This window comes from Theobroma umbraticum, unplaced genomic scaffold, assembly GCF_002168275.2.
Source record: "Theobroma umbraticum cultivar Fairchild unplaced genomic scaffold, ASM216827v3 scaffold_51.0, whole genome shotgun sequence".
Taxonomy (NCBI): Eukaryota; Viridiplantae; Streptophyta; class Magnoliopsida; order Malvales; family Malvaceae; genus Theobroma; species Theobroma umbraticum.
The window spans coordinates 9020815-9044200 of NW_018397260.1; the positions used below are offsets into that span (position 1 = coordinate 9020815).

The 23386-nt window shown below is 40.1% G+C and overlaps 5 protein-coding genes across 5 annotated transcripts; 2 read left to right on the top strand and 3 right to left on the bottom strand.

The window, feature by feature from the left end:
* The first annotated feature begins 955 nt into the window (after positions 1-955).
* On the top strand, positions 956-1763 carry LOC110417233 (uncharacterized). The gene is made up of 2 exons (XM_021429470.1): positions 956-1316; positions 1420-1763. Exons 1-2 carry the CDS (start codon positions 1099-1101, stop codon positions 1538-1540), a joined length of 339 nt encoding a protein of 112 aa, XP_021285145.1. The 5' UTR covers positions 956-1098; the 3' UTR covers positions 1541-1763.
* Positions 1764-2698: 935 nt separating this feature from the next.
* Positions 2699-4620, bottom strand: HB33 (homeobox protein 33). The gene is made up of 2 exons (XM_021428465.2): positions 4216-4620; positions 2699-4109 (listed from the first exon to the last, which is right to left on the bottom strand). Exon 2 carries the CDS (start codon positions 3839-3841, stop codon positions 2951-2953), a length of 891 nt encoding a protein of 296 aa, XP_021284140.1. The 5' UTR covers positions 3842-4109; positions 4216-4620; the 3' UTR covers positions 2699-2950.
* A 5818-nt stretch (positions 4621-10438) lies between these two features.
* LOC110416108 (alkylbase DNA glycosidase-like protein mag2) lies at positions 10439-14568 on the bottom strand. The gene is made up of 2 exons (XM_021427952.2): positions 13103-14568; positions 10439-10861 (listed from the first exon to the last, which is right to left on the bottom strand). Exons 1-2 carry the CDS (start codon positions 14272-14274, stop codon positions 10840-10842), a joined length of 1194 nt encoding a protein of 397 aa, XP_021283627.1. The 5' UTR covers positions 14275-14568; the 3' UTR covers positions 10439-10839.
* Positions 14569-14948: 380 nt separating this feature from the next.
* LOC110416107 (sugar transporter ERD6-like 6) lies at positions 14949-20390 on the top strand. The gene is made up of 18 exons (XM_021427945.2): positions 14949-16119; positions 16233-16295; positions 16383-16472; positions 16558-16617; positions 16718-16783; positions 16869-16934; positions 17036-17111; positions 17494-17558; positions 17646-17738; positions 17919-17999; positions 18116-18200; positions 18610-18656; positions 18764-18826; positions 18917-18976; positions 19116-19181; positions 19268-19327; positions 19666-19780; positions 20012-20390. The coding sequence occupies exons 1-18, from the start codon at positions 15925-15927 to the stop codon at positions 20122-20124; spliced, it is 1464 nt and encodes a 487-aa protein (XP_021283620.1). The 5' UTR covers positions 14949-15924; the 3' UTR covers positions 20125-20390.
* Positions 20391-21190: 800 nt separating this feature from the next.
* Positions 21191-23258, bottom strand: KCS4 (3-ketoacyl-CoA synthase 4). The gene has a single exon (XM_021427944.2). It carries the CDS (start codon positions 22986-22988, stop codon positions 21441-21443), a length of 1548 nt encoding a protein of 515 aa, XP_021283619.1. The 5' UTR covers positions 22989-23258; the 3' UTR covers positions 21191-21440.
* Positions 23259-23386: the final 128 nt, after the last annotated feature.

Here is a 23386-nt window from a genome sequence, read left to right on the forward strand (position 1 = left end):
TTGTATTCTTACTTTTACTTAATAAAAGCAAAATTATACTCATATTAACTAATAATAGTGCAACATCTATTATTAAAATTTGTTGTACCAAATATGCCTTAAATCATTTTGGTTTTCTAAGTATAGAATTAAGTTAAAATCTGAGAAATAAAACATTTCATATTATCTCTTTTGTTCAAGTAATTAGGTGTAATTAATATCAAATTATTCCCTTTCATAAAAATTAGTATAGCATTTGGTTTTGATAGCTTTATAAGCCTAAAATAAATTATTCACTAACATATAATGTTAATTATTTGGTCCAAATTGCTTCTTTTAAAAAAATTATTTGGTCTAATTTTTTTTTAATTAGGAAAAGCTGAATTCAAATTTGTTATTTAGACAATAGAACTATATACCAATTAATGAACTAAATGCTCAAATGTAATAAATAAATAAAAATTTAATACGGATAAGTCACATAACAAATTTATTCTTGAAATTGACAAAAACTTTTTCAGGTTGACTTAATTTCAGTTACTTATTTATCAAATTGTATAGAAGTAAATATGACATATATACATATATTAATTTCCTTTCTAAAGAATCAAAATTAAAAGGTAAAATACCTTTTAGAATTTGTGGTCAAAATTCTCTTAGTAAAAAGAAAAAACGAAAGAAAATTAACCATAGTCAAATGAGTTTATGATGTGCTAATCTATTTCTAATTAACTTCAGTAAAGGTATATTAAATTTTATAGAAAATTATTAATTTTGAAACCATCGGAACTTAAAAACACATTCTCTCGCTCGTAAATCGTTTCACGACTCTCATGCAGCATCGTGAACTAAACAAAGAAAAGCAAATTAAAATCACAAATTAACAGAGAAAGACGCGGCGGCCATTGAAAATGTTGGGAAACTATCTCCGTTTTACTCGTGTTCGCCGACTTTGGCAACCACACCAGTCACCAGGCCCCTGGGTTTCGCCACAGATGTCTCCTCTCCCAAAAGCTATAAATACCTCCCGGTTTCAATCCGTAAGCACTCAGATTGTTTTCATTTGTTCTTTCAACAAAAGTCATAAGTTTCAAGGTTGAACTTTAAAGCAAAGGAAAAATGGCGAAGACAGTTTTGGTTCTGGCATTCTCATTGACCCTGGTTCTATCAATCCGGTCCGTGGTAGGAGAAGACGCACTTTCACCGGAGCAGATAGACAAGGCTACTACAGAGTTTAAAGAAATAACCCAGTCCCTGTCACATGGTGCAGGGAATGCCGCGGAGAGTGTCAAGGAGACCGCCTCGTCGTTGACTGACTGGGCTAAGGACAAGCTCAGGTAAAACTACTTGATGATCCTATTTAGTACTAATTAATTACTGATTATATGCTAATTTGGTATTTGCTTTCTTGGTTTGTCACTCTTTTGCTGCCTGGTTCAGGGATTATGGCTGGCTGTCCCCGAAGGGAGCTCCTGCATCCGCCCCGGTAATAGCGCCGGCACCAGCATTGGCAAGGGCATTCGGACCCGGACCCGGACCTGCCGCTGCACCCATTGTTTAAGTCTTCTAAGATAGGATATGAACCAAAATAGCAAAGCATATCACTAGTATATTATATTTGGATTAACTTGTATGTATAGGTTACCCTTGGTTCTCGTCCAATAGATTTGGACTGCAGAAATTTCTTTAATTCTTTTTAGGTCTACTGTTCTTCAGACTTCAGCTATAGTCTGAATCGAATAATTACTCCAATGTAATATTGGCAAGAATCACTAATATTACTTTATCTTGTGGTTCTTAATTAACTTCTTTCTTTCTCTTTTTCTCCTTTTCTTTTTCTCTGCAATGCACCATGGATTAATCTGAAAGCGAGATGATGAAATTATGTTTTCTTCTTATTTCTCCTACAGTGTGATGATCACGCAAGTCAAAGCACACACAAGCCTTACCATAAAATCTTTGAGCAGTTGCTTACCATTGGCAAGAACTTTTGTCCTGGCGCTCATAAGAAAGAGTGGCCCAGGTAGGAAAGGACGCTTTTGGGGGGTTTAAGCAAGGTTTATTTGAAAGGGTATATTGGCGTTGGCTAATGAAGGTCAAAATCAAATCAAATCAAATCAAATCCCCATTTCTGCAGAAACCAAAGTTGTAAACGTCTGAATTATGTAACAGGATCAAATTATAAACCTGATGGAGAAAACGGTAGGGAGCAAGGTGTTTTCTCCTTCGTTTGTTGTTTAAACATGCCACCAAAAATTCAAGCAGGAAAGATGTGTTGGGTTGGGTCACAATCTCAGAGAGAGGGTATTGTCCAATTCCATATAGCACTTTTTTGGTTTTGGGATTGAATTGGTGAGCATTTTTTTGTTGAAAAAGGAGCCAAGAGAGAGTTCCAAAGTCCAAATAAAAATGCCAAAGAGATAGTTGTATAATCTGGCCAGGTTCATATCAAGCACAATAGATCATAAGGCAAGACTTTACATTGTCCCCAACAAAATGACCCTACTCAATTTATTTTTGGTTGGCTACTCTAGATTCAGGCTAGCCAGAACTAATATACCAGCTGGATCCAATGGAACAATCGCACAAAAACAGCCGGCATGCAATGAGCTCATTCACCATTTCAGTCAGGCATTAAACATGAAGAAGGAGACACCGTATGCCCATTTGATATTTTCTTTTTTCTGACGGTGTTTTCAGAAGTAAAGGGGCAGAGAAATGATGAGAAAGGCACTAGCATAATTTAAAGAGAAACAATTAATACAAGATTTTGTTTTTTGGGTTTGAAACAGTGCTCAATGCCAAGAGATAACCAAGGCATAAAATGAAGAATTATACAAATATTCAAGATGAAGGCCAGCTCCCCCCTAAGTCCTCACTCTAAAATGGCTCTGATTAATCCAGGCTAGCTCCTTCTATACATATCTCACATGTCGTCACTCTACTCATTTAAGCAAACCATGAAGAGCTCTTACTCCTGTGGCTGCTTCTTCACATTCTTGTTATTATGCATCCAAACCTTGAAAACCTGCCTTTTCACCCCAACCTCAGCGCAAAACTTCTCCACTTCCTCCTCGTCTTGCTTGTTGATCCTCCAACCCAATTTCTCCGCAAACTCCAACATCTTATCCTTCTGCTCCTGCGTAAATTTGGTCCTGAACCTCTTCTTGGACAAAACATAAGGGGGTGGCGGCGGCATTCCCTCAGCGTTAGACTGGAACATAAGATCCTCGCTTGAAGACTCCGTCCCACCGCCACCGACGCTGCCGAACGCCACATTCATGGGTGCAACCATTGCACTTGAAGGACTTGTATGAACTGAATACCTTTGATGGTGGTGCAGCATGGTTGGAGATGGCAATGGTGGAGGCAACTGAAGAGGGTTAAGCATCAGGCTTCTTCTACCGGAATTAGGCCCGAATTGGGACTCTCCATCAACCTCTTTGCGGTGAAAGTTGCGGTGACAGTCGCAGGCAGCACATTTCAAGGCCTCGAGAGTTCCTTCTTCTCCACTAGGCATGAACTCACCACAGCCATCGTAAACGTTTCCACCGATGCTGGCTGCGTGGTTCTTGAGACACTCTCGATATCTGATGACGCTGGATGGCTTTGTGTTCGAACTAACTGAAATGGGTGCAACAGCTGCACCACTGACAGTGACTCGATCCGGGTGCGGAGATCTTCCTTGGCCGAGTGATTGTTGTCTCTGTGGACGATGAACATGATCTAGGGTTTGAGTGCAAGTGAGAACAGCAGTACCATTATGATTCCCATCTCTTCTTCGGTCTGCTCCAGGCGAGTGATGACCAAAGCCTGAAGAGCCTGGCGCTTTAATATCATGTTCTTGACCTCTCACTTCCATAATTTAAGAAGTGATTGTTGAAAAAAAGATTGAGCTTTTTTATGATCTTTTATCCAAGCTAAACGGAAGCTCACTGTTCAACTAATCATGGATCTTTTCCGTGCTTCTGTGTGTATCATAAAAGCTTGAAACGTTTCGAAAGAGATGATGCAAGTAGCTTATCTAGATATCTTGTTGTTTTCCCCTATCCTCCTCCCGATATTCAGCATTATGCAGCCAAAATCCACCGACCCATGCCGCTAATTTCAACCGTTACACAATCCGTAAGCTGAGATAAAAGAAGAGAGAGAGAGTTGTTATGGCAATAAAACGATGTGAGAATAACCCTCAAATAACAAACAAAGACATTAAAGTTGAAATGGGACCAAACTCACAGACGAGAGAGAAAGAGATCAGCATACGGCAGCAGGCAGGCAGGCAGCAACCAGCTTTTACGCCTTTACCACACCATCAAGGGGCCTAAACATCTCTAATTAGCAAGAAAGAAAAAAAAGAAAAGAGAAGATAGATTTTGGGTTTGGGTGTCTTGAGGTTTTTGGCCTTTGAGTTCTAGGTTAGGATTTGTGCTTCTGTGCTCCCAACAAGCCAACTACACATCCAACAAGAGACAGCTTGGTTGCTTGTGGTGAGGCCGGGAAAGATAGGAGTCAATCTTTTTAGAGAGAGAAAAACAGAGAGAGAGAGAGAGAGAGAGATTCTGATGAGATTAAGGGGTCTTCCTCTGTACAAAACAACCGACAACGTCATGTTCATCCCCTTCCCACGCCCTGCCACGTTTGGGTCCCACTCTTACCCTTCATTATTGCCCTTCCTCTCTTCCTATTTCTTATCTTAGCCCACTTGACCCCCCCTCCCCTAAATGACCAAGCAGATAGTTACAGCACTCTCAGCCCTGATGCGACGTAGCTTTGCTTCTTCCATCATCCATAATCCTCCCTCCACCTACATAAACGTCAACTTTTCTTAATAAAAACAGGTATCCAGGATCTAATAAACACCCCATTACAGGCTAAAGAATCATCTTTAACCAAGTGCTTGCAGATTCAGATCTCAAAAGCGTAAGAGAGAGAGAGAGAGAGAGGGGAGATAATTGAAAGTGAAAATAAAAAATAAAAATAAAAATAAAAATTTTGGGATGGTCCACCGTGGAGCTGTTGTCCTGTTGCTGAGTGTATGGATCTGAAGCATCAAAGCTTAATGTGCGCATTCTGCAACTCTCTGGCAGCACCACGCTTGCCCCCAAGCAATGTCTTTACCTTTCCGTGATGCAATCGATGGCTTTATTTGTCTCTGCCCTTTTCCACGTTGTTGTTGCTTTGGTACTTGGTTGCTCACTGTTCATTTTTTTTGGGTGCAGTACAGCTTCAACCAATGGCATTTCGAGTTCAAGAATCCTCTCCCCCAGGACTTTATCACATTTTTGTTTTATCACGTCAGCTCTTTCACCAATCTGAAACTTTCCCTTGCGCCCCGTATCATAATTCCCAATTTGAACACTCCCCTCCCCTCCCCAGGCCTCCCTTCATTTATGTCTTCTCTTGTAATCGCCTGAGCATTGGCTGGCTTTAGTGTAAGAGAGCCACACTTTTAGTGTCTTAAACCAATGTTGCCATGCAAGGTTATTACAAAGCTATAATCACATTCGAGTACACAGCCAAGCTAATTCTTTTAATTTCCATGTAAGTCTAATGCATGCACATGCATGAAATGTGTACAAAAAAAAAGTATCTGGTAACTTACCATGCTCTTATACCAAAAATAGTATGTAAAGCTACAGATTCCTCTCTCTTTAACTTTAATTTGATTGACATATGGAATCCAAACCCATCTTCGATAGCTTGACCCTGAAGTTTAAATGACTTTTGATTTCAAAGAAATCATACTAGGTTGACTAAACTCAGACCGTTCTTTCTCATTTTCCGAGAAAATAATACTCTCCCTCCCCCACAACCACAACAACATCTCTTGAATCATATAGAAGGGTCGGAGTAGAATGTTACTATAATGAGAGTAGGAAAAGCAAGATGAAGCATGATTTTTTTCCCTAGAAAGTGAAATTTTCTGAAAAAGATATGTAATAATGCGAAGGGCAATTGTGATTTGATATAATCTTAAGGTGATTTTCTTATTACTTAGCAAGAAAGCCATGGCTTACCCCAAATATCTAAAACCAAGTAAATACTAGGAACCCTTCCATTAGGCCCAGTGGTAGCCCCGGTGGACCTAGTTACTCTAACCCCAGTGAAAATGCGCTGGACTGAAGCCATAGACTCTTGGTTTTCCTTGATTAACCATTTTTTTTCTCTCTTTAAAAAAAAAAAAAGATTATTTTTCAGTTGCCAAGCAAGAAATTAAAGAACCATGGAAATGGAGAAGAAATAAGCTTTCTGCGTATCAAAAGCTTGGCATGCTTTCGTCACCCATCTCCGCCATACTTCCCCTCCCACCACCTCTTCAGGGCGTTGCCTTTTCCTTCAAGAAACCTTTCACAGACGGAACTTTACACCAACTAACTTTGGTTGACATCAAAGACCAAGGCAAGAGCTGCTCTCCACACACTGCCATAACACGTAATCTCTCTTGGGTTGATTGATTCCTGCAACGGTTTGCTTCTGTTTGGTGAGAAACATGGAAGTTCTTTAACATGTCATGTTTTTTAGCCCCATGGAAGAACCAATGGCTACAACTTCGTGTGGCATTGCGTCCAGCTTCTCGAGTGGTTGCCTTCGATGGGGTGCAACCCCACTTTTAGGTGATATGTCACTTCTAGGAAGAAGCTGTTACCAAGAATGGGACTATTACATATCAGAGTTTCTGGACAAAGACTTCGGAATGGAGGGAATGTGCATGGATGCCCAAGTCAACTTTATTGCTTCGTTAAAAGATTTCAACAGTAATGACTGGTCTTGCCCTAGTATTTAACTTAAGGGACAAGTATATTGCCTTTTGAGCCTATATCTGCTGGTTTTTCAGCTCATGGAATTACCGAAGAACATGCCTATAATGTCTATACACTGTGGGACACGCTTATGGGAATCCGGAGAGCGTCTGCAGTATTGTGATTCAACCTATATGTGTTCATGACTTAAACAGCAAGGACTCAGGTTAATGTGGCAGCCCAAGCGATGCATTCTAGTTGATCAATAGGTACTCAAGTAATTATGACGTGTTCCAAATTCCTGAGGAAAGGAGGTTTTCAATCTCACCTATCATGGACAAACCTCGTGCTTTTCATGAGGATTTGGAGCTTTTGTATTTACAGCTGCCTGGAATCATTGCTGCTTGTAGTTTTGTGACTAGAAAACTGGTAAAAGCGCAGTCTGATAGTTCTTTTACTTATTTTTAAATACTACCTCAGAGATTGAAGGGTGTATGCTGATGAATACTAAAATAATATTACTACCTCGTGATTTTGTCTTGCTTATTGTCCAAACAATAGCAATTGGGGATAAAATGTTAGACAGATCAATTCATAATTGTGTAATGATGATAGCATATGGAGCATTGTTATGCAACGCAGAGTAGGAAAGGGATGAACCCTGTTTGACTTCCTGCCACTGGCAATTAGATAGAAAGGTTTTCACTCTTTCTGTTTCTTTAAATCTATTTTCCTATAGCACAGAACAGAGATGAACCAATACTATATTGTATATATAAAGTTGTGCAACAAGCCATAAGGTTTCACCCTTGTCGACCATCCCGAAGAAAGGAAGCAAGGAACCTAAAGCATGTTCCTTCCATAATATATTGGGGCACAAGCAAAACATAACATCCTAGTCCTAGACAGATTTTTAAATGCTTTCACAATCGAGACAACCAGGGATGACGAGTTGGAGCACTTGACAGTGAAAAAGGATTCTCTTTTTTCTCTTCAGCTATCAGGGCTCCCCTCTCTTCACCTTCTCTTCCTTTTCCTGTTCTTTGTCCTCTTCCCTTACTTGCAAGTATCATTGCCCCAGGGGATGGTAATAAACCCCCATGGTAATTATCAAACTTCATTTCCATTAAAACTTTCATTTTACCTCCTAGAAAGTTATCCTTGGCCGCCCATCTTTGAATTTTACCTGAAGTAGTTTTCGGAACACTTCCACTTTTTACAAGAACTGCCATCCCTAATTCGACTTTCTCTTGATTCCAAACCGTTTCTCTGAATTTTTCACATATGTCCCTCAAAATCTTGTTATCTTTTTCACTCCTCTGCATCTCTGCTACAAGAACGATCATTCTTGAGATATCAAATGCAGCGAGACAACCTCCTCTAATAAGCTGTGGGCAAGTATTATAAGCAGCGGTCTCTATGTAATGAGGGTGCATATCCTGGCCGTTTGGGAGCTTAACGACGTCTAGGCAACGACCTGTCACGAAGAGAAATCTTTCTGCCCCTTTCACAATCCCTCTATCTCCTGTTCGGACAAAACACCGGCCAACCTTGTTGCTCAGTCTACCTTTAAATATATCTTGAGTTAAGAAAGAATGGCCTAGGTAACCAGAAGCATTGCTTGGAGATGAAACCCAAATCTCACCCTCAATTCCGTCGTCAACAGGCTCATGGGTGTCCTCATTTACAACAATAATGTTCATGTCCTCTTCTTCTTCTTCATTAGCAAGTCTTGCACTTGGCAAGAGCTTGTTGTGAGAAGGAAGATTAGGGAAACTGGAGTTTCCAGAGTTGTCATTAGTTCTCCACGCTGTGGAAACAAATGTGCAATTCTCTGCTAAGCCATAAGATGGAGAGATTGACGATGGGTTTAGTCCAAATGGCTTAAACACATCAAGAAATTCTTCAACTGATGCCTTGTAAATGGGCTCATTGATGATTATGAGATTTCTCAAGCTCCATAGATTAATAGGCGAGCTTCCTTTTTCAACTCCACCACGCTTCACGACTAGTGGCAGGGTGAAGGATGGAACTGGAGTACAAGTAGCCTTGAACTCTGTAATTAGCTCAAGCCATAGCCTAGGCCGGTTAACGAAAGCTCCAGGTGATGTTAACACGCACGTTGCACCAGATACAATGGTCAATAACAGAAACATTAGGCCACAATCGTGGTACTGAGGTAACCAAGAGACAATAACACTATTTGGATGCAAATCATAAGCTTTCCTTGCTGTCCTAACATTGTGAGCTGCTGATCCAGCTGTCACAAGCACGGGCTTTGGGATCCCTGTTGCACCTGAGGTGTATTGAATCAAGTAAAGTTCATCAGGTTTGCTACCATTATAAAACATAGAACCCGCTGTTGAATCTACATTTTTTTGTTTGATATCTTCAGTCGAAATCCATAACAGGTTTTGTAACATCTCTGCAAGCCTCTCGTCTTTAGAGGGCGAAGAAAGATATTGCTGAACCCTTGTAATGTAATCATGGTGAGCTATGGCAGCTTTGAGCTTTGTCTGAGAGAGAACTCTGACTAGGTGGTGATAGTTTTCTTTGGCAAAAGAAGGGTCTGGTGGGATTATGGGTACGCTCAAAAGGCCAGCTCGTTGACACCCAAAAATGATCTCAACGAGCTCTAGCCCAGGTGAGCATAAAATGACTACAGTGTCACCTCTTTTCAATGAAAGGAGTAGCTGAAAGGAAATGGACTGCACTGAATCGTTGAGTTGAGCATAGGTAAGTGTTGAGCTGTTGCCTACATCCGTCCAGCCATCGTCGGGCCAAATGAAGACTGGCTTGGACCTGAAAGCTGGTAAGCTAGCCCATATGGGAAGGTATTGATCAACAACTGGTTGGTCAGGGAAAGAAGGATCATAGTTTTCATAATTCATGTTTTTTTCTCTGTTTCATTGATAGGTTGTCCACCTGTTAACTCCACTTTTTATAGTGAGAAATGCGAGGTCAGCATAGGGGATAAGGAGTTAAATACCGTCCTCAGCGAAGATGACGAAAACTGAAAGAGGGAACGAGGAAATATTCTGTGAGAATATCCCAGTATGATCCCCTGCCGAGCTTTCACAGCAAATAAGTAAAACAATGCCAACTTATTGATGTTTGTATGTACATCATTGTCATTTTGAAGAATACCTCACATTCCATGCAGCTGTTTCTCAACTAATTCCAGCTTCTGGCCTTCCCCAAAGCCGTCCTCCTGGCTTTGCTCCCATGACGCGGCGGGTAATGGGTCCATAACCATTTAAAAATATATGAAGAGCCAATAATTGGTTCCTAATAAAAGCTACTTTGAGGTTTTACCAGGGTTATCTGGACTAGAACAGGGAGACAGTTTGCGGGAATTCCAAGAGCCTGAAGGTATCTTTTGCTAGTACAGATCTTGTTGGCCTCGAATTACGTCGGGAACCCAGGCCTTGCTCGAAAGAGTTCGAAAAGTATCTTATTTGAGTTTGCCCCTTGATGAAAAAGACTACCAAGTGTTTAAAACGAGCAATTACTCGGATTGGGTTGGCCTTCTTGGCTAGCTTGGACCTGAAAGATGCTGGTAGGCTCGTCCAATACGTGAAGACATTGCCATATGTTCCCGTTATGTTAATCTTTGCATTCCAGGTTAATCGTTCTTCAACTAATGTTTTCCATTTTTCCAGTGTTAAAAGTCAGGAACCACAATGCCATTATATCTCTTTATTAAAGTAAGTAGGGGATTTACTACGAATGATTGCGGGTTGATTGACGAAAGAAGGTTCTGACTTCAAACATGTGCAGAGTTGTTAAGATTTACAAACATGCAGGCCAGAAATTAGACAGTTTCAAGAGACGCAAAGCCACATCAAGCAGTGAATTGCATTCTAATTAATGTCCTATATGAGACAGTTACAACTAAAAATGATGTCCTTTTTAATAAGACCAAAGAAGTGGGCAGCGTGTTTATTCGATCTCAAAGCAGGTTTACCAGACCAAAGTTGATAGACTTGACTCTTACGGCCTACAATGCTAATGCCTTTCTGAACAATAATATCACACGAACATTTTCCTATGAAGTGCCTGCCCTTCAAGTTGATAAATGGATTGTGACAAATGCCACACGTTCTGTTTCCAATGCCAATCATTGCCCCCAAGCACAGGCCCTAGTAACATAACGACAGGAAAATCATTACAAAAGCATTGTAAACAAATGTTAAAACCAACAGAGTTCAAACTCCAATCATGTACAGGGTAAACAGCAAAGATAAGCATCCAGGAAGCATGATCATGCATTTTAAGAGGATTTAAAAAAAATGCATCTGGTACCCTCATAACATGAGACATTAAAGAATCTTAACTCAGGGTGATTTTTGTAGTTTACCAGTAACCCCAAAAGAATCCCAAGCTGCTACCATGGCCTCATGTGTTTACATTTTCTCCATTGTGTCTTTTGGCAGCATATGAGCGAATAAGGTAGAGATATCAAAGCCAAGGAACAAACTATCTCTATTGATATTTTAATATCAATTAGATTGATGCTGAAAATTACTTCTTCAACTAGGATTTCCAAATGGAAAATTTAACTTAACATCTTTAATCAGAGGATAACAACAATTTAAAAAGTACAGAAAGTTTGGCATATGGAATCCAGTATCTTGTTCAAAATCAAAGAAACAAGATAAGAAAATGAAAAAAAAAAAACCTTAGACTAATCCTTATTCAGGTTTTTCACCTTAAAGTAGTCAAACAGTTGCACCTTCCTAACAAATTCAGAATATAACTAAAGGAGAGGTGCTAAAGAGTAGACGATCAATCAGCAGTAAGATTCTATAAACTTTGCATAAAATTTACCAAGTAGAATGGGAATCCAAATCCTGAACACTCCAAGATCATCCACATAAGGGAGCTACAGCAATGACCAGTATAGCACTTGCATCAAGGATTTTAAGGATTTTACTACCATTCCCAGAAATGTTGCAAAAGAGTCTCAATAACATAAAACATACAAGGCTGAAAAGCATATAATGATTGACAGGCATTTGCCATTTATTCCAACATGAACCTTCACTTATACCATTATGTAAACAAGAGGACCACCCATATGGAATCAAGGCTAGATATACATATTGGATCCATGCTAACTAAAACTCATAAAGCAACCTTCACCAACGAAATAATCATACACACAACAATAAATAATCATAAACAATTACTAGTTTGAACTTTGAACATGGTATCTAGAGTATCCACAACATCACAAACTTCACACCCTAAAAAGAGCCTCCTCAAAGGTGATGTAGCTTGGAATGTTCCACTTTTAGGCAAACTAATATCTAGTGGTAGCTCTATTCAAATTATAAATACTTCTGTTTAACTCTACTTGAATTGAAGACCAAACTCCTTTGAAGTAGAGGTTAGATCTATAGCCCAAACATCTATTCATTGCCTACTTTCAAATGCAAAAGCATGACTAAATTACCCTCATGTTTTCCTGCCAACATGGATACATACCTACACAAGGTCTCCCTATTATATTCTCCATCTTGATATCAAGCACTGATACCTTTAGATAGATAATATATCAACTATAACTCAATGCCAAGCTTAAAAATAAAAGAAGTAAACTGGATCTCCACAAAATGTACATCAAAAGAATATAGGAATGAAAATGAAAAAATAAAATTGGCTTTACTAGTGTAACATTCTAATATATGTTAATAAAAATATACCATTAGCATCTTTTTATTTAGTAATTTTCAATAGAAAAAATCTATTCTTTTGTCTGGCTTCCCTTAAATCTTTTTGGATGGAAAAATCCACCCGTTTGCTGCCTTTCTAACTTTCTTTGTGAAGCGTTCTACGAATTAATATCGCATTTCAGAATGCTTTTCATATGTTGAAGCAACTCCTGTCAGTTTCCTTGAGTTACAAAAAGATTGGTTCCCTTTTTCTCCATTTCTTTCCCCCAAGATCATGTAATCATATTGCAAGGCATGTATAGCATCCAAGCATTGGAAATATATAGTCCCTTAAGAGGACATTCATATTCTATTACTTCCATAAATTTTTTAAGAACTAAAGACAGCCAAGCAATAAATTTCAAGACTAATAAATAGCACTTGAAATAAATGTATGAGATGCCTCTTAATTACTATCAATCCTACTTCGAAAGCATATAACTGTTCAAATGAATCTTCTTTAAGGCACAAAAAGCAACAATAAGTAAGCTCTTAAGATGGATAATGTCAAATGCCTCTAACTTGGCATCAACTGAGCTCCTAAAAGGGAAGGAAAAAACATTTCTTTTTCATGAAATGCAGCTATACTAACACACCAAAATTTGCAATAAAGCAAACATTTTTTTTCATATAAAAAAGGAAGAAGAAGAAGAAGAGATATCATACCCAAGGTTGAGAATGCTATTAATGGGGTCAAGAAGCTGGGCCTGCTGCTGATGCTGCTGGTGTTGCTGCTGCTCCTCTTGCTGAGGCGGTGGAAGACTAGCACCAGCAGCAACCGCGGCAGCACTCGAAGGCGCTCCTTTGGCCTCAACAAACCTCCAAAGATACCACGATGCAACTGATCTATACGGCCTCCACTTTTCACACAACTGATCCATCTGCGAAGGCCTCGGCAACTCCTCCAAATTGTAGAGCAATTGAACCCCTTTTCGAACCCCAAGATCGTTAATCGGCAAAACATCGGGTCTATGAAGCGAGAAAATCATAAACATATGAACCGACCAAGAACCGATCCCATTTACCATAGTAAGCATGGTGAAAAGTGATTTGTCATCCATATTTACAATCGCCGAGTCCGATAATATCCCCGTCTGGTATTTTCTCGCGAGATCATGAAGGTAACTCGCTTTTCGTCCCGAGACACCAATTTGTCGGAGCTGTTGAGCGGTTAAGGAAAGAACAGTTTCAGGAACGACACCGTTTTCGCCTCCGCAGAGAGCGATGAAGCGATTGTAGATGGAAGTGCCGGCTTTGAAAGCGAGCTGTTGGTAGAGAATGCTTCGAGTGAGAGCGAGGAAAGGGGTGTGGAAAGTGTCGAAGGTTGGAGGTGGGTGGAGATCGATTAAGGAAGCGAGGAGGGAATCCGCGTTGCGCAGGTGGCGGATGGCGGTTTCGACCTCGCCTTCACAAGAGAGGGACCGAGCCATGATTCGTGGAACCACCGCTAGGGCTCGATGTTGAGTGAGTTTTGTTTTGGGAGTTTTGGCGACGGTTTTAGGCGGTTCCGTTGCAGATGTTGCGGAGGTCGTTGCTTGTTGGGAGGCATTAGTGTCGGAGTTAGGGTCTGGAGAGAGTTTCCGGATTTTTCTAGGGCGGAAAGGGATTTTGGAAGGAGGGGATGAGGTTTGAGGAGGGACATTGATCAGTTCCGTCGGAGCGGAGGCCACGACGGCGCTAGTGACGGTGGTGGACACGGCAGCGTTGGAAGTATTACTCGGATTTGGAGTTTGGGTTTGCGCTTGGGTTTGCGCTTGGGTCGGGGTGGAGGAAGAGGAGTCGCTTTGGGGCTGAGGTTGAGCCTGTGCTTGAAGCTGTGCCGGGGTTTGTTCCCCCATGTGAGATCAATCAAAATCTGAGTCACAATTTAGAAAATCGGTGGTTGACTAGGGTAATGACAGGCGGCGTTGACGGTTGCGGTGGGGTTATGGGGAGGCGTAGGGGAAGGAAGACATGAGCGAGTGGAGTGATTATGAGAAGTTGAAAGACTCGAAACAGTGAAAAGTGAAGTAAACTCACTTATTTTTTTTCTTTTTTTCTTTTAATTTACACTAATAAATAAAAACCTCAAAACTTTCAATCTCAACTGTGTTTTATTTTCGCTTCTCAGTTGTTTCTCAACAAGTGTTGTCTTCCGAGAAGGAAAAGTATCATGGCTTATCGACAGTTCACGCTCGGTTTCAGCGCGTGTTTTAGCAGTCCCACGAACGGGTTTACCGACCTAGCCCAATTCAAGCAGGCCTAACCTAGCCCTAGTTCATATATGAGCCGCAGGGTCCCTGTAAAAGGTGGAGCAATTCAGTCCGGGTCGCACTAATTTGGCCCAAAACGTTCTCATTTTGGGCCTCCCCGGCCCACTAGGAAATTCTTAGCATTTTAGGGAAAGAAAAATTCACACTTTCTAATTGGACCGACCAGTAAAGAACATTTGGTGTGCACATGTCCCATGTATAACTGGCTTTTTCATTACCGGGGGCCAGCCTCTTGCCTTCTTCGGTTTCTCATTCATATTTTGCACGTGGACCTTCTAAATTACTCGTACAACAATGCCGATTGCCAACTCCAAGGCTTCTGTTGATTCGCTAAAACAGCGAGGACTGGTAGTTGGACTTCCAATCAAACAGCATGACCACATTCCTTGGCGTGACCAATGTTTTTCCACTTACAAACATGGAAATACATAACGAGTCTGGACTGTTCCGAAAGGGCGCAAAGGAGAAGTTTCAGACAAATGGGATCCTTGTTTTTTAAGTTTTAACCTGTTAGGATTTCGATTTTAGATATATTCAGCACGCCGAAGTTGAAAGTGTTGCTTATGTGCTACTGATGCATCATCACGTGAATATATATATATATATATATATACATATACATAGATCAAATCTGATTACTTTAATTTAACAAGAAATCAAACTGTTGCTTTGCTTAACTTGCTTTCAATGATTGAACTTGGTTTACATTTTTCTTCCATTTCTAGAATCTTGGTTAGACATTGATACGTTTTGCAATCATAGGAACAACCAAAGGCCTATTCCCCTCTGGTAAAAGAAATTCCTTGACTCTCGAACGGAGCCAAAGATGGTTTTTCAATCAGTAACTCTCTCTTTCTCCTCTTAGACATCAATAAAACAATTTCGATTCAGGAGGGGGTGTGACCCCATTTATGGTAAGTTTGAGCTGGAACTCACGGTCCCTCTCTATTACAGCGGAGCAAATGGGCTATGAGACACGTTTTACACGTCTGATTCTCTGGTTCTGATTCCTCTTTTTTCTATTTTCTGGTTGATGGTGTTTTATAATAAATAGTTTTTTTATAACTCCATGTTTTACTACTTCCGTGTCCCAGCTCATAAAATCTTCTCTCACAGCATGTATCCAATCTGAGAGTCTAAAAGGACAAACAAAAAGGCTCCTTTTTCTTCTCTCTGGGTGAGCAGAGAGTGTTTGCTCATTGAAAGAGACTGTTGGTATAGAGAGAGAGGGGACAGATGAGTTTCAGGGACGATTCTGATGATGGGAGGGATCTACGGAAGCCGTTTCTACATACCGGAAGTTGGTACCGGATGGGTTCCAGGATGGGGTCCAGTATGCTGGGCTCATCTCAGGCTATTCGTGATAGCTCCGTCTCTGTTGTAGCCTGCGTTATGATTGTTGCTTTGGGTCCTATCCAATTCGGTTTCACTGTAAGTTAAACTTCATTTTCACTTGCTTTGCTTCTTTTCTGATCTATCTTTAAGGTTTACTATCATTTGAAACAAGAAATGGAAGTTCTGAACTGGGTTTAATTTGTTTGTAGTCTGGTTATTCTTCTCCTACACAATCTGCAATCATCAAGGATCTTGGCCTAACAGTCTCAGAGGTGAAACTTACATATTTAGTTTTGGTTTGGTTTATCTGTGTTTTCTCCTTGATTTACCTCAGCTAGTGAGTCTTATTTTTGGGACAGTTTTCTCTATTTGGTTCTTTATCAAATGTGGGTGCCATGGTTGGGGCAATAGCCAGTGGTCAGATAGCTGAGTATATCGGACGAAAAGGGGTAATCCAATCACTGATTTAGCTTCACATTTTTGTTTCTTGTTTTGATTTGGATTACTAATTTTAGCTACTTACGTTCATTGCAGTCTTTAATGATTGCTGCTATTCCTAATGTAATTGGATGGCTTACTATATCTTTTGCAAGAGTGAGTTCTGTTGATCATATTATCCAGGCTTCATGTTGCTACTTTGTTAAAATATAACTTGATCATTTACACTTAGAATATCGCTTGCTGCATTTTGCAGGATTCATCTTTTCTTTACATGGGAAGGTTGTTGGAAGGTTTTGGTGTGGGAATAATCTCTTATACGGTAATGTGGAACTATGCTTTGGTTGTTTAGATTGAACTTTTCTGGAAACAATCCTGAGAGTATTTATTGTGTTAATCATGTATAGGTGCCTGTCTACATAGCTGAGATAGCACCTCAAAACTTGAGGGGGGCTTTGGGTTCAGTGAATCAGGTTGGCTCTGGCTCTACTTATCATGAGTATTGTTAATGAATATTTGTAGAAGGATCTAATCACTTATTAGACTACTCAAATTTGCATGTTATACCGTGTAGCTGTCTGTCACAATTGGAATAATGCTCGCCTATCTGCTGGGACTTTTTGTTCAGTGGAGGGTACTTGCAGTTTTAGGTAATTATCTGACTTTTTGTTCAGAGAATGATCTCATATGGCTCAGTCATTTCAATATTACTTCTCTAGCCACTTCCTGTAGTGTGATTGTCAGTTTTCCCCTCCACATTTCTGAGTCCTGTGTAATGCTTTTACCAAGAAATTTTATGAGATTTGAACATTCTAATTATATCACCATTCATTTTCAGTGCTAGGTAGTTCACATTTTAAATTTATTATTATATTGCTTTAAATGAGTAGTTGAAGTCATTCCTTCCTCTAAGAATGGGAAAAAGTGAAAAACTGAACATTAGACTTTCAAGTTTCTAGATGATGGCAATGGGAAAATATTCAAAATTAACTATTTTTGCTGATGGAAATTGCTAATTTCTTTCTTTGGCAGGAATACTTCCTTGTACAATTTTGATACCTGGTCTCTTTTTCATTCCAGAATCTCCTCGATGGCTGGTAAGCTTGAGAAGTAGATTGTTTACTCAAACATGCTCAGATAGATAGTTATGGTTACCTGATTCAAGTTTCCATTCCTAATTTTAGGCAAAAATGGGTATGACAGAAGATTTCGAAGCTTCTTTGCAAGTTCTCAGAGGTTTTGATACTGATATTTCTATTGAAGTGAATGATATCAAGGTAATTATAAGCAGTTAAACAACTTTTCTTCAATTTCACACCTTTCAACCTGGTCAGCCACCTCTATATTTTCAAGCTCTTGTTTAAACTTCTAATTCATTAGTAGGTATCATTCAGCACCCTTCCTTTCCTTCTTTCTCCTCAAGTTACTGCTTCAGTTAATTTTTTTTAATATCGCAGAGGTCTGTAGCATCAACAACTAGAAGAACTACAATTCGATTTGCAGAACTCAAACGAAAGAGATATTGGTTCCCGTTGATGGTAATTTAATCATCTCAAAAGTTTTATTGTGATTTTTCATTCATCTGAACTGCCCTAGGACTTGATAGCACCAGGAAAAAAGAGCTTAATTGGTTTCACCGGCCGATGTGTTTCAGGTTGGAATTGGATTACTTATGCTGCAACAGCTTAGTGGCATTAATGGTCTTCTATTTTATTCCAGTACCATTTTTGAAGCTGCTGGTAAGATTAATCTTGTTTCCCCACTCATGGAAACATTTGCCAGACAAGATCTTTTGATGGTATTTGTCATTAGTGTCGGTTATTTCCTTAAACTGATTAGAAGTACATGAAAGTGGATCCGCCTTGTCACCAATCCTCCTTAAGAAAGAGTTATGTGCTAACTTCTGAAATTCAATACCAAAACTCAGACAAACCTAAGATTGCTGATCTGTATCTGCCTGCCTTGTAATATTAGTATACTTTGTTTAACTATATTGTTTCAACAGTGTTTTGGTGAACAAGGCTATCAACAGTTTTGTGTCAGCCATCTTTGTTGGCTTTACCTGACTATTCTTTTTCCTCCTCTTTTAATACCACAAGTTTAGTGTTCAAGTTAAAAGGCTTAACTGGATACTTTGACCTTGAACAGGGGTTAAATCCAGCAATGTAGCTACCTTTGGACTTGGTGCCATTCAGGTATAGCTTGGAGAAATGTCACAACTTTTCTTTTTTTATTAAATATTTCTGTTCACAATGAGAACTTATGAAAAATTTTGATCATAATCTGAATTATGCATGGTTAGGTCGTTGCTACTGCTGTAACCACATGGTTGGCGGACAAAGCAGGACGCCGGCTCCTGCTTATAGTAAGTTTATTCTACTTTTGTTTTTTGTACTTTGTTGGTAATAACCTAGAACCAAAACAAGAATATCGGTTTCACCTTTTCCTATTTTAGGTCTCCTCTTCTGGAATGACTCTCAGCCTCCTAATTGTTGCAGTATCATTCTATTTAAAGGTAGTATAACATGGAGGATTTTGTTGACAATAACGCTCTCCGCCAAAAAATGAAAAAGAAGTAAACTGAAATTATATTGCGGTTTTTATTTCTTTTGCAGTTTTACCTAACATGGCAATTCTGTTGGTAATTGATCCAGGATGTTTTATCTAGTGATTCTACCCTTTATAGCATTATGGGCATCTTGTCAATAGTTGGAGTTGTGGTATGTTACTTGTCCTTTATGATACTGTGTTATTGCTTTGAATCTTTGTTGTTAAATCGTAATTGTATAACTTGTTCTTCTTTCAGGGTATGGTGGTTGCCTTCTCTCTAGGAATGGGGGCCATTCCTTGGGTTATAATGTCAGAGGTATCAACATGTTGTCTTGTTTAGCATCATCTTTCATCCATTTAATTGATTGGCTATGCTTACTTTTGTCATATCTGCTGAACCGGGTGGCAGAAGTACCAATAATCTATCTGTGAAACCTGCAAGCTTTTACGTAGCTGATAACATACTTATCTTATCAAGCCTAAACCAACCATTTACCAGCAAAATCTTGGTTTCCAATGCTTTCACTTGATATCCATTGATCTTCTCCATGGAGTGCTGATTCTTACAGCAAAACATCCAGTACAATGGAAAATGATAACCATGATCTCCCTTTTAAAGTTGCATCTCGTGATTTTGCTCATGTTCCATTGCAGATTCTTCCAATAAATATCAAGGGTCTTGCTGGAAGCATAGCAACACTTTCCAACTGGTTCTTTGCTTGGGTGGTTACGATGACTGCCAACCTGCTTTTGGATTGGAGCAGTGGAGGTCCCCTCTCTCTCTTTCTCTCTCTCTCACACACACACCTGCACTCATGCACCGACACTGAATCCACCTTAGACAAAGTTGATAGTATGATAGAAAGCAAAAACCAGAATATTGAATTTGGCAAGGTTTAGAAGATTTTTAAATCTTAAATGGCTTGGACACCTTAATAGGAGCTATGGTATTGCTGCTTTCGCTTCCTAATTAACTCAAGCTCCCTCCACCCTTCAACAGGAACCTTCACGATTTACATGATCGTGAGCGCTTTCACTATCCTATTTGTGGCTCTTTGGGTCCCTGAGACAAAGGGGAGAACACTGGAAGAAATCCAATGGTCTTTCAGATGAGCTTTTCGTCTCCTTGTTACATTTTTGCTTAGAGGAAGCCAGTTCCTGCATCCATTTTCAAATGATCTCTCACAGGATCTCTAGATGTAAAATTTTTGTTTGCAATTTATCTTCTTTTTGGCATAGAAAAACGCATATTCTCTGGCCAGCATCTTCTGTTCCTGGCTTTGTCTTTTTACATGGCTCCGTTTCATCCTCAAAACAAATATCTGTATTGTCTGCTTATATGAGTGATTAAATTCATTTATATTCTTTCGACGGGCAAATTGCTCTCGCTTTCATTTTGACACTTACGTAGAACAGATTAAGCTGTTAGAATAGAAGGCAAGACACTGGGACCAGGGTCTCCAATCTCAAGTCTTTAAACAACTGATATGATTCATATACTGCAAGTGGTCGTCTTTGGTTTAAACAATTGAAAGAGATGTACATCTAACAGCTTCGTGAAGGTTACGTGAGGCCTACCAATGGTAGATGTCTACCTTACAGTTCCTTGGGCCCAAATTTTTGGCGGCCAATGTGACCTCAAATCAAACCAGAGAGATCGTTTCTATTATCACGTTCATGCGTAGAATCCGAGCGTAAAAAGGAATCCAAGCTATTACTCCATGATTATATGTTTCAGTGTCAAGAAATGTAATCATTGTACGTTTGTCTTGCGAGTTTGTCTCCATCTTTTGACAAGGATTTTTGCGTAGGTGAGTATCTGATAGTAGGCTGATGTGAAATGACAGAGCATGATAATGGGGAAGCAGTTCTTTGAAGATGCTAGATACCCCTCGCCAGAAGGCTGCAAGCATCCTAGAAAAGTGTAGCTAAAGATCAACATGGTCTTCCCCTGTTTTGAGGATTTTTTCTTTCGTCTCTTCGTCTCCTTCCGACCACAAACCTAGAAATGATTGACAGGCGTAGTTTGCTAATCTAAGCTTTTAATATAAACCTAGGCGGCTAGGCAAGATATTCTGTTGTTAATACAGGCAAAGATTGCAGGGCAAAGAAAGATGAAATACTCTGATGGCACATTGATTAAACTCTCATAAGTATAAATCAAACAATCCTGGATGAATTAGTCTCAAACAGGTCAATGACCAGTAAAATAGATGGACTGTTATGGTACAAAATGAGCAAGTCTCACATGATAGTACTCCAGAGATGCATGCAAGTTCAAAAAATGAAACACAAAGGTAGCCACATTTGATAACAAGCTGAAGGATGACTAAGTACACATCAAGACTTGGATAAAAGCAAGATATTGCGGTCTACCTTCCCATTAATACTGTGTCTAAATATAGAATCTAACTCAAAATGTTGTACACCTAGGTACTTATTTTCACAGGATAGTTATCAATACAATCTTCCCAGGGACCATTACCAGATGGCTTTACATTCCGAAGTGCTTCCCAGACTGCGCTATTACATTTGAAACCACTTCCAAATGCAATTTGCCAGACACGGTTGCGCTTCCGCATCCTCCCCTTAGCCTCAATGTACGCCAATTCATACCAAATGGAGCTCGAAGAAGTATTTCCGAAACGATGGAGAGTCATCCTGGAAGCCTCCACATGTACTGGTAGCAGCTGCAGATTCTTCTCCAGCTCATCAATCACAGCCCTTCCACCAGCATGTATACAGAAATGATCAAATGCCAACTTGAAATCTGGAATATAAGGCTTGACACTGGCATTGAACAGTTTCTTCACCAGCAAGGTTGTGAAGAACAAAAGCTGCTCACTGATTGGAAGCACAAGAGGGCCCAATGTGGTGATATTGGTCTTTAGCGCACCTCCAGCAATTGCCATCAAATCTTTAGACAGTGAAACACCCGTCTTCCCTGCATCATCCTGCTCCTGATACACACACCTAAACGCCTTATCATCTGCACCACGATGAGTCCTCACCACATGAATAAGCTTATACTTAGCCCGCCTTCTATCCTTAGACTTATTCGAAAGCAAAACCGCAGAACCCCCAACGCGAAACAAACAATTTGGTATCAGCATAGACTTCTTATTCCCAAAATACCAGTTCTGAGTAATGTTCTCAGTACTCACAACAACAGCATACGTATTCCTGTGCACCTGCAACAAATCCTTAGCAAGATCCACTGCGATAACCCCAGCGCTACACCCCATCCCACCTAAGTTAAAACTCCTAATATTTCCCCTCAGCTTATACTTATTCACAATCATTGCCGACAACGAAGGCGTTGGATTGAACAAACTACAATTCACAACAAGAATACCAATATCCTTGGGGTTGACATTCGTGTTCCGAAAAAGAATATCCAATGCCCCAAACATAACCTCCTCAGCTTCGTCCCGCGCCGCCGCCATGGACGGCGTTGGAGGAATATTGTGCATTGCTTTAGGCACATAAGTCTCTTCTCCGAGCCCCGAGCGCTCCAAAATCTTCCGCTGGAACTCGAGAGACGATTCATCAAAATCACCAGTTAACCTTGAGTGCTCCATGAAACGACCGTAGGGAGCTTTAAGATGGTCCGGAGCACGGTAACAAGAATAATCGACAAGGTAAACCGGTCGGGGACGGGTCATGATATACACCGTTAACCCGAACACTAAAATAGCAGAGCAAATGATTATGCTGACTAGATTGTATTTAAGGTGAAGCCATAACTGGCGTAAATCATCGAGATTCATTTGAGAACCTTCGATTGAAATAACCGCGATTAGAGGGATGAAACAAAGGGTCAAAAGATTGGAGATTAGATAGTGGTAGCCTAATTTCACGTACTTGAGATTGACGCTTTGAAGGAAATCCGGGAGCCTTCGGGATTGTTGGATCTGAACACCGACTGAGCCGCTTCCCGAGCCACCGTTTCTGGTGGCTGCGCCCCCTTGGTCCATGATACCGACCTTGTCTGTTACCACTAATGAACCCCGAGGGGGTTGTCTGGCGGGCTTTAGACTGCTCTGTAAAGTTGACTGACAAAATCTAGGAGGCAGATTTCCAGGCCTCCCAAGGTTAAAAAAACAGTAGTAATGTTCTGGGAATTGGAAGCTGAGAGAGAAAAGTGCAAAGATGGGAACCTAAAGAGTGCGTCTTGAAGGTGGACTCTTTTCCTTTGACGTGGGTTCTGTCTTTTAACATGGCAAAATGGGAAGAGGAAGACTTTTCATCATTGTTTCAGGTTACTATTAAAGATTGGTTCTTTTTTTAGGATTAACATCCACGTGAATTTTCGTGGCTTTGAATCATTTTCTTTTTCTTTTTTGTTTTTTGGGGTTTTCTCAAAATTGCCAGC